The sequence below is a fragment of the Ictalurus furcatus genome, chromosome 9 (genome assembly GCF_023375685.1).
Source record: "Ictalurus furcatus strain D&B chromosome 9, Billie_1.0, whole genome shotgun sequence".
NCBI classification, from domain to species: Eukaryota; Metazoa; Chordata; class Actinopteri; order Siluriformes; family Ictaluridae; genus Ictalurus; species Ictalurus furcatus.
This window is the reverse complement of record NC_071263.1, coordinates 31,510,826-31,520,825: the sequence shown is the minus strand read 5'-3', so window position 1 is coordinate 31,520,825 and position 10,000 is coordinate 31,510,826. Positions and strand designations below refer to the sequence as shown.

At 40.6% G+C, this 10,000-nt stretch overlaps 3 protein-coding genes across 11 annotated transcripts in view; 2 read left to right on the top strand and 1 right to left on the bottom strand.

The window, feature by feature from the left end:
• The window catches only part of ttbk1b (tau tubulin kinase 1b), a 55,597-nt gene extending 54,938 nt beyond the window's left edge, over nucleotides 1-659 (bottom strand). Inside the window, exon 1 of the mRNA XM_053633662.1 lies at nucleotides 355-659. The gene's annotated coding sequence lies outside the window, so the exon portion shown is untranslated. The remainder of the gene's footprint in view (nucleotides 1-354) is intronic.
• A 1,338-nt stretch (nucleotides 660-1,997) lies between these two features.
• Nucleotides 1,998-4,054, top strand: LOC128612771 (mitoregulin-like). 7 transcript variants are annotated; one of them, XM_053633168.1, is made up of 2 exons: nucleotides 1,998-2,393; nucleotides 3,585-4,054. In XM_053633168.1, exon 1 carries the CDS (start codon nucleotides 2,180-2,182, stop codon nucleotides 2,348-2,350), a length of 171 nt encoding a protein of 56 aa, XP_053489143.1. In that variant the 5' UTR covers nucleotides 1,998-2,179; the 3' UTR covers nucleotides 2,351-2,393; nucleotides 3,585-4,054. The 7 variants fall into 7 exon arrangements, with proteins under 7 accessions (XP_053489143.1, XP_053489147.1, XP_053489144.1 ...); XM_053633172.1 differs by having other exon boundaries at nucleotides 1,998-2,377; nucleotides 3,588-4,053; XM_053633169.1 differs by having other exon boundaries at nucleotides 1,998-2,381; nucleotides 3,588-4,053.
• Nucleotides 4,055-4,757: 703 nt separating this feature from the next.
• The window catches only part of nphp1 (nephronophthisis 1), a 16,159-nt gene continuing 10,916 nt past the window's right edge, over nucleotides 4,758-10,000 (top strand). For 2 of the 3 annotated variants that reach the window (XM_053633163.1, XM_053633162.1), the window contains exons 1-8: nucleotides 4,758-4,953; nucleotides 5,861-5,925; nucleotides 6,070-6,130; nucleotides 7,338-7,453; nucleotides 7,614-7,827; nucleotides 7,918-8,019; nucleotides 8,858-8,979; nucleotides 9,221-9,263. In XM_053633163.1, the coding sequence (XP_053489138.1) occupies nucleotides 4,873-4,953; nucleotides 5,861-5,925; nucleotides 6,070-6,130; nucleotides 7,338-7,453; nucleotides 7,614-7,827; nucleotides 7,918-8,019; nucleotides 8,858-8,979; nucleotides 9,221-9,263 (804 nt within the window). In that variant the 5' untranslated portion in view covers nucleotides 4,758-4,872. The remainder of the gene's footprint in view (nucleotides 4,954-5,860; nucleotides 5,926-6,069; nucleotides 6,131-7,337; nucleotides 7,454-7,613; nucleotides 7,828-7,917; nucleotides 8,020-8,857; nucleotides 8,980-9,220; nucleotides 9,264-10,000) is intronic. The other variant, XM_053633164.1, reaches the window with a different exon arrangement.

Sequence of the window (10,000 nt, the reverse complement as noted above, 5' to 3'; positions counted from 1 at the left end):
TCTGATTGGCTCGGCGCTCAGCCATCATCCGAAGCGGTGCGCGAGAGGCATTCTGGGAAGTGTAGTTCATATCGGGACGGCAGACACAACTAGTCCGACACCCAGAAACTACAACTCCCAGAAATCTTCATGCCCGGACGATGGACTCCGTTATACTGCACGTATGTGTGATTATTTGTGGTTCTTTCTTTACTACGCGACAGAATACGCGAGTATTTCAGATGAATAATCTTCCTCCATGTCAAACTAGCTAACGGCCACAAAGCAGGCTAACAATGCTAATAAAGCTAATAAAGACGCCCCTCGCGCTGTCACAGCGGACAATAAAAAGCAGGAATAAATAAGATGTCTGACCTGCTCTTGTGTGGCTGCAGGAGAGTTTCAGAGCGAGAGGTTTGAGGAACACGGAGGAGCATTGTGTCCTGCTCGACGCTGCAGCATTTTCACATCAGCCTCCGTCCCTCTTCACCCGCAGCATCCTGAATCAGCATCAGCGCCCAGGCTCCCCGCGCACACTGCGCGTGCGCACGAGCAGACACGGCTGTTGCGTGGCAACGTGGGGGGGGGACCACGCCCATCGCGGAAGTGTCTGTTTCGCTTGTTGTAAATGACATTTTTAGAACCATTTTCCATTATTATTGTTATTATTTATCATGTTTTATTATACATCATAAAGTATATAATTTTTATTATTACTTTATTATTTATTATTACGGTTTTATTTATATAATTTAATTCAGTAATTCTTCAAATTTAAATAAAATTGTAGTTTCTACATTTGTAGAAAAATGTAGAAAATATGAAAATAAAAAGTGCAAAGATCATTATACTTAATTATTATGTATGATTATTATGATTATTAGACAATAAAACCCTCTGTTACACACACACACACACACACACACACACACTGAATACTTTTGCGGAATTGAATTGGAAATGTTTTGTTGGTGGTGGTGCAAAATTTTAATAACAGGCAAAAAGTTAAAGAAAAAAAAGAAGAAAAACACCTGAATATAACACCATTATACTGCAAATATATTTGCATATATAAAAGTGCAACTCTTTTAGAAAATCCTACAAATAATAATATTTTTGTTTAGTTCCCATTTAATTAATTTATTTTTTGTTTATTAATTTTTTTAATGAGCTTTGTTGCTCTATAATAGATTTAACACAATAAACAGGCCAAATAGTACAAAATAAATAAATAAATAAAATACATATGTAAATGGTTATACAGTTCTATAGTTATATACTGTGCAGTGTGTTTGTGTGTGTCAGTATTAATGCATAAAAACTGAAATTAAAGTTCGAAGTAAAACTAATTCAGTGATCTTAACTGAAATTAGAGATAGAAAATGTGTCTGAACATATGATTACAGCTCAATTTCTATGGAAAAAAAGAAATAACATACACACACTGATATGAAATAAAACAAAACAGAATTCATAAAGGCCATATAATTATTACGGGATAATTTTATAACAGAAAATCATCACAAAATAGATAAATTGACTCAGTGTGCAAAAAAAAAAAAAAAAAAAGCTTTTTCCGGCACCAGTTTGGATCTGGAGAGACACCGTAGATCTCTTGTCACGTGACACACAGCGGTTGAATGCTAAATGGACACGAAGTGCACTACATAGGGAAGAAAGGTTCATTTTTTTCTCATTCACTATATAGGTTCTGTGTTCATTTAATTCTATGTTTGTGGCGCTGTTATAAAAATAGAAACAATCTAATGCATAAATAAATAATGTATATATGTACCGCTTGAGAAATACAGGCACTGGTTTATGTTAGCTAGGTAGCGGCTAATCATCTTGATAGTGATAATCTTGAAGTGTTTTATGTAAGAAACTTTTAGCATATGAAGTGAAATGTGAGCTTTTAGATTATAAGAGGTATTATATTAGTATAATCTATAATGATTAAAGCATTAACACACACTTTTGATTGTTTATACTGGAACTGATGCAACACTTTAATTTTTGTGTAGCAGTGAAATAGCGCCCTTCCCCAATCTAGTGCGCACTATGTAGTGAGTGTCTGGGTTTGGGACAGAGCCGATGTGCATGCCGCTGAAGGAGAGTGAGAGGTGAAACAGTACAGCTGGAGCAGACACACGCGCGCGGGTTCTGAGGTTCTGGAGCTCTGGTGAGAAGGTGTGTGAACATGGCTGATCTCTCTGAGAGGACACTGCAGGCCGCCATCTTGATCTCCTTCGCCGCAGGGTTCGTGGCGGGCTGGCAGGCGAACCGAGCGCGCCGGAAGTTCCTGGACTGGAGGAAGAAGCGGCTGCAGGACAAACTGACGGAGACTCAGAAGAAGCTGGACCTGGCCTGAACAGAACCAGAACCAGGACAGGCGTGTGTCAGTGTGTGATCAGGTTTTAATTAGTAATGTGTCCTTCTCGAGCGAGTCGGCTCTCCGAGTCCGCTTTTAGTCAGCTCTTTAAGTGAGTTCCTTGAGTCGGTTTTGTGAATCGACTCTTTGAAACGGCTCTTCCAATCATCTGTGAGTCGACTCTTGAGTCAGCTCTTGGAGTCATTTGTTTGAGTTGACACTGAGTCAGATCTTTGAGTCACCTCTTGTAGTTGAGCATTGAGTCGTGTATATGAACCTTTTAAAAAATATTTCTCTTACAGGTGCAGTCAGTGCCCTCAACATCTGAGCTGTTCACTAGTGTCAGTAATGAGCCGTGTGTTCGACTCTCAGCTGTCTGTGTATTTATTATTTTTTTTAATGTAAAGATATTTTGTTTATTAAAAGGTAGATTAAGATTTCATGACACACACTTACATTGTAAGAACAATTTTCAAAATACATTCAAAACACATTTCAAAATATCACAAAAATGGTGACGAGCAGTTTGGCAACTGGAAGAGTCGACTCGACTCTGAGCCAAAAGATTTGACTCCTTGAAAAGAGCCAGAATACCCATGAGTAGTTTTCAGACATGGGGTGGCACAGGGTGGGCGAGAGTCAGTCCCTCCAGGATTTTGTGATCGCAGCAGTGAAATCAAAATCAAAGAAACTCTGCAATATTCTGAGGAGATGCAATTTTTCAAAATGTCTGCAGAGTTGGGCCGAGACCCCTCATGTGACGTCATCAAGACGCACATTCAGCCAAAACCCTCTTCCATTAACGCACGTGGAACATGAGTACAGCTAAATTTACCAACAAACATCACTGTGAAACACCGTGCAAAACAATTTCCTGCAATTGCAATTTCACCAATTCAAGTAGTTTTCTGCAAAAAAAGAAGCACAAAAAGTCCTCAAGTTGCATCGCAAATTTTGAAAAATGTTTTCAAACTGGAGAGCACAGCGACTCACTAATAATTACTAATATTTATTTATCATGTGCATCTAAATAACACAACACACCTGTATAGTCATGTTGAACTTCTGTGCTATACAGTAAACTGGATTAACTTTTATTATAAATAATAAATAAATCATTGTCATTCATGCAGTGCTAAATGAAAACCAGTAATTTGTACTTTTATGATATTTAGTTGATATAAGTGTGATTTGGCTCTGTGTGATGATCTTACTCACTGTTCTTCATCTGTAGCAGGTCTCCTGAAGCCAGTGACTCTCCTCTTCCTCCTCCCTGACCTCTGACCTTGGAGCCTGGACCCTGATATTCAGAGGTTCTGCTCTGTTTGTCCTTACACGATGTTGAGAAACACAGAAACACCCAGACGAGTGACGCTACAGACTTTTACAAACACTTTACACTTCATTTTATTTGGATAAAAGTGTTTTATTATGAATGTTTTTGTAACCAGATCTTTGTAATAAGCTGAATAAATGGAATAAATAAAATGTTTTACTAACTAAAAGTCGTGTTCACTGAAGTACAGCTCTGGGGTTTAAACCCACAACCTTCTGGTTAGTATGGAATTTAAACTGGATGTTTGTTAATCCGTATTCTAGGTAATATTATTCCTCATATTCTTTGTCTTAATTTGTTTATCAGACTAGTTATTTGGGTCACATGGCTCGATGGTGCTTTGCTGAGTTTATTGTTTATAAAACATTTTCATTTTAAAACCTAAATCTGATTATATAATAAATCTAGCTGTGTGTTTTATGAGATTTGTTTACTGCTCATTTCAGGAAACTTTCTGATATAAAATATAAAGGAATGAAAAGAGCTTATTATTGGCTTTTAATTTTTTTTGTCTTGTTTTAAAGCCTCTATATTTCCATTCCTGTTTGTTCATGTTACGTTCTAATGTCAAGTTGTTAAACAATTTACATTTTTTCTAGTAATCCAAAGATCATATACCCAAAGACAGCAGTGTAAACATCAAATCAATGCTTGAGCAAATACAAAACAACATAAAGAATCAAAAACAAAATCGATAAACACATACCATTTTAACTATTATTTAAAGTAAAAATAAACGCAGGGTTTTAGACAAAAAGCCACAGTTTGAACACTGACTCCATGTTAAATAACAGTGAGGTGCTTCATGTTTGCACGAAGGGGTTTAGTGTAGACTTTATAATGTGTGCAATAATTAAATGACAAATAAAATGTGTTTTCCAATTCTCTCTCAGAGTGAGTAAACACAAACACCATTTTTAAAAAATAAATACAGTTAGAATTCACTGTGGAGATTTTATAATATATCTTTTTTTAAAAATCGATATTATTAAACGCGACATCTAGAGGACTGAAATGGCGGCTCATTCGGGCGCATGTTGATGACGTCATATTTCGGTCGCCTCTGAAGTATCTTAGCAACCGTGTGCAGCGTCGCGCGGATCAGTTATGCTAGGCTTAACGGATCTCAAATGATAAGTAATAGTATTAGATTAATAATAGTAAAGTATAATTGAATAGTTTGTTAATGTACAGGTTTAAAATGGCGCCGAAAAAGAAAGGCGGCCTTCAGACTGTGCAGAAGGAAACGGATGAGCTGGAGAGGAAGGTCGGTTTATTACACTTATTTATTTATTATAATATCGTACAGAAATAACACAATTTATCAGTAATAAAGTTAATTACAGAGGGCAAGCTGTGTGGAGGAGAGATTACCCTAAACACTGCAACCTACAGTGTAGGAGAAATACATTAATATTACTGTCACATAATAAAGGCTCTAGTTTTTTTTAAAGGAGTTTACTAGAAAGCTCGTCTAAAAGGGAAAGTATTTGTTTTTGGGTTCTCGGCAGAACCTTTTAGACAGGACACTACAGGTGAATACAGTAATTATATTCCTACAGTAATGTTTTAAGGCTTTGGAGTAAATATAAATTTGCATACTTCATAAAAACAAAATTCTGTGTGAAGATGATCTGAAGAGAAAGAGTGGATGAAGTGATTTATTTATCTGAGAGAGAGAGAGATGATGTTTATTATAACAGCACTGGGACACTGTGTGTATCACTCCGCTCATCTGAGTTCACAATCATTACTAGTTAGTGTGTGTATAAGGTTTATAAAGTGAAATATGACATGATGTGATTGTGAAGTGGGCGGAGCTTACAGACTGCTTTAAAGGCACTAGGTTTTGCGATTGGACAAAAACAGTGAAATTAACATGAATTTTTCTGTTGAGTTTTAATATTGTATGGCTACAGTTTAATGAAAACACGCTATAGATAAAAATAAATCTGCGAAATGACCAAAGTATTCTTTTCCCCGTAATGTTAATACCGGGGAAGTAATCAGTTGTTGCAGAGGGATACAGACAGTATAGATGCTGGACACTGATTATACAGGACTAAGGATGATATGAGTGTTACGTGTGTGTGTGTGTGTGTGTGTGTGTGTGTGTGTGTCTAAAACGTGTGTGTGTATGTAACATGTGTGTGTGTGTGTGTGTGTCACTGCAGGTGGACATGCTGGTGCAGGACTTTAACAGACTGGACGTCTCAGACAGAACCCAGACATCACAGAGGTACAGCGACACTCAGATCATCTGATTTTACATTCGGATAAATATCTTAAATGTTTAATTATTATTAACATTGATATCATCAATAACAACTTTATATGAATGAATTTTCCACATCTGGATGATGATTTGTTTTTTGTTTTACAGGTGTTCAGATCTACAGAGCGCAGTGACAGATGCACTAACAACGCTCCAGAAATTAACCAAAGTAACATTTCTCCATTTACTCAATTCCACTGATGGTTTATTAAATATACTGTAAATATATTGCAGAGAGGCCACGCCTCCTTTACTGAGACTGACACACAGAGGCCACGCCTCTTTCACTGATAATTACACTGAGAGGCCACGCCTGCTTCTCTGATACTGACACTGAGAGGCCACGCCTCCTTCACTGATACTGACACTGAGATGCCACGCCTCCTTCTCTGATACTGACAGTGAGAGGTCACGCCTACTTCTTCAGCTGTAAATGAAGGCAAAGTTTATTGGATTGTAACTGATAGATGGAATTGTTCCTCTCTCTCTCTCTCCCCCCTCCCTCTCTCTCTCTCTCTCTCCCCCCTCCCTCTCTCTCTCTCTCTCTCTCTCCCCCCTCCCTCTCTCTCTCTCTCTCTCCCCGCCCCCCCGTCTGTATCTCTCTCTCTCCCCCTCCCTCTCTCTCCCTCTCTCTCCCCCCTCCCTCTCTCTCTCTCTCTCTCTCTCCCCCCTCCCTCTCTCTCTCTCTCTCTCCCCGCCCCCCGTCTGTATCTCTCTCTCCCCCCTCCCTCTCTCTCCCTCTCTCTCCCCCCTCCCTCTCTCTCTCTCTCTCTCTCTCCCCCCTCCCTCTCTCTCTCTCTCCCCCCATCTGTATCTCTCTCTCCCCCCTCCCTCTGTCTCTCTCTCTCTCTCCCCCCTCCCTCTGTCTCTCTCTCTCTCCCCCCTCCCTCTGTCTCTCTCTCTCTCTCCCCCCTCCCTCTGTCTCTCTCTCTCTCTCCCCCCTCCCTCTCTCTCTCCCCCCTCCCTCTCTCTCTCTCTCCCCCCTCCCTCTCTCTCTCTCTCTCTCTCTCTCCCTCCCCCTCCCTCTCTCTCCCTCTCTCTCTCTCTCCCCCTCCCTCTCTCTCTCTCTCCCCCCTCCCTCTGTCTCCCTCTCTCTCTCCCCCCTCCCTCTCTCTCTCTCTCTCTCTCTCTCTCTCCCTCCCCCCTCCCTCTCTCTCTCTCTCTCTCTCTCCCCCCTCCCTCTGTCTCTCTCTCTCTCTCTCCCCCTCCCTCTCTCTCTCTCTCTCTCCCCCCTCCCTCTGTCTCTCTCTGTCTCTCTCTCTCTCTCCCCCCCTCCCTCTGTCTCTCTCTCTCTCTCTCTCCCCCCTCCCTCTGTCTCTCTCTCTCTCTCTCCCCCCCTCCCTCTGTCTCTCTCTCTCTCTCTCTCTCTCTCTCAGGGAGATGAATGGGCTCCTGTAGGGAATTACGATCAGAGGAAGCGGCAGGAGGAGGAACGACTCAGGACTTTACAGAAGAAACTCAGAGCTCTTACAATACAACCTCAGGAGGACAAGTACACACTCCACACACTCCTCACACACTCCTCACACACTCCTCACACACTCCACACACTCCTCACACTCCTCACACACTCCTCACACTCCTCACACACTCCTTACACTCCTCTCAGTAGTCCTGGCTGATTTGTCTTTTTAAATCCTGACGTGTGTTAGCTTGGCTGAGGATGAGGAGGATAGTGAGGAAGAAGATGGCGAAGTGGAGGAGGAAGATGCTGTGCTGGATGATGATGATGACGATGATGATGATGATGATGATGATGATGATGAAGGTGCAGACAGAAAGACAGTAACTGCTCAGAAGAGCGATGTGTGTTATGTGGCTCTCGGCTCTTTCAGAGGACAGGAGGAGGGAGACCTTACAGTCCAGGTAAGAACACACACACACACACACACACACACACACACGCACACACACACACACACACACACACACACACACACTGTTCTCTCTCTACAGAAAGGAACTGTTGTTAAAATCCTGCAGAAGAGTGATGATGGATGGTGGTACGCTCAGGACACAGAAGGAAACAAAGGCCTCGTCCCCAAAAACTACCTTAAGGTCTGTTTATTAAACCCCTGTTCATGCGGGATTAGTTTTCCATGTGGAGGTGTGTAATGTGATTACTCCCTCAGTATCTGTGGAATTTTAATCCGAATCCATCATGTCAGTAATATTTTACAGAAAGATCACGCTGTATTTTCTCTTCTGTAAACAGCAGGAGAAATAACTCCAGGTAATATTTATCTTGTGTAATATTTATCTGAACTGACATGTGGGTAAATCCTTTGTGTTTTTTCTTCATTGTAAAGACGCTCCAGGAAACACTCGCTCGTTTCTCTTTCTCTCGTCTCCAAAAACACAGGTTTAAAACTCAGAACAGTAAAATATAGCTGAGGTGTAAAAGGGCGTGGCAGAGAAGAGACGCTTCCAGGGGTTTAGAGGGAAGTTACGGAGTTCCTAGCACAGGTACACACTGCAGACATGTTATGGTCATGTGACCTACTGATGATCAAGCATGGCCACGCCCCCTACAACAATCGCTTCTAATAAAGATCAAAACAACCGGTGTGTATTAAAATGAGGTGTGTGTAGTGCACATGGAGTGTTCGGTGTGATGAGTGTGTGTGAGGACACGCCCATCCGTGTGATTTTATACACACATCACTTATCACCTGTCAATCCATCACATTTACTGCGCATGCACATTACTGAACACACACACACACACACGTCCTCTGACTACGTTACTAAACACACACACACACACACACACACAGATGTCCTCTGACTACGTTACTGAACACACACGCGTCTGGAAAACTAATCCCACATGAATACTAAACTCTCTGGAACACTACAACACGGTGACTGATTTATTGGATTTTTTTAATCCCAGAAAATGTCTACACGTGATCGAGTGGCAGGAACCGATGATAATGATGATGATGATGATGATGATGCTGAAGAGAGTGATGAAGTACAGGAGGAAGAGCATGACCCTGCTGATGGGAGACCAAGGTGAGATCCTGTCTGTCTCCACTGCAGAGCGACTTTCACAGCCGCGTTATGTTCACCGATTCACGACGGAATAATTATCTTTATACTGTATGTACACGTGTATATGTTATATAATAATTATATAAAATGTAAGTATATTCTTTTAATATGGAGAAGATGAGTAGTGTAAAGCAGGTGTTAAAGTGTGAGCTGTATCTCACACAGGGGAATGATGTCATTGTTTTGTTTTTTTCTCACGCAGCACTTCATCCAACTGGGATACAGTGAGAAAAGCTGTGAGTGAGGTAGAGTACATTACTGATTATAACTGTGTATAACCTCTTATACTGTCTCTGTACTGTCCTTCATACACATTTACTTCTCTCCGTCTGTCCGTCTGTCTGTCTGTCTATCAGTCTGTCTGTCTGTCTACCTATCTGTCTATCCATCTGTCTGTCTGTCTACCAATCTGTCTATCCTTCTGTCTGTCTGTCTGTCTGTCTGTCTGTCTATGGGTTAAGTGTAAAATGTATTTTCCACACAGCAGTAAAAAGAAAGATTAAAATTCAGTGTTTTCGCTGTTATGTTGTTTTGTACACTTTTGTATTATTTGGAATTTTTAAGATAGAAATAACTTGTTCATAATTTCTAAATTGCTGTAAAACATATTTAGCTTCTTAAAATTGCATTTCATGTTGTACAGCTTTCTAAACATCGCTTATATTAAAATTAAAAATGTCAAATATTTCATGCTGAGGATGAAAGTTGTAGAAAGGATGAGTTTTAGTAGAATATGATTTTATAATGTATTTTAGTGAACGCAGTCTGGACACTGTGTGTGAAAGAGTAAATATTCATTCTCTCTCATTTATCTGTAAACTGCACCTGTCAGAGGGGCCTTATACACTGTAGTAAATTTAAACAGTTTGTGAACGTCGCCCCCTGCTGGACAGAGTGTGTATCTCACCTGAGTTAGCGGTCAGGACGGTGTGTGTGATGTTTTTATGGTCCTGCTCGTGTACACAGTGTGTGTTTTATTTGC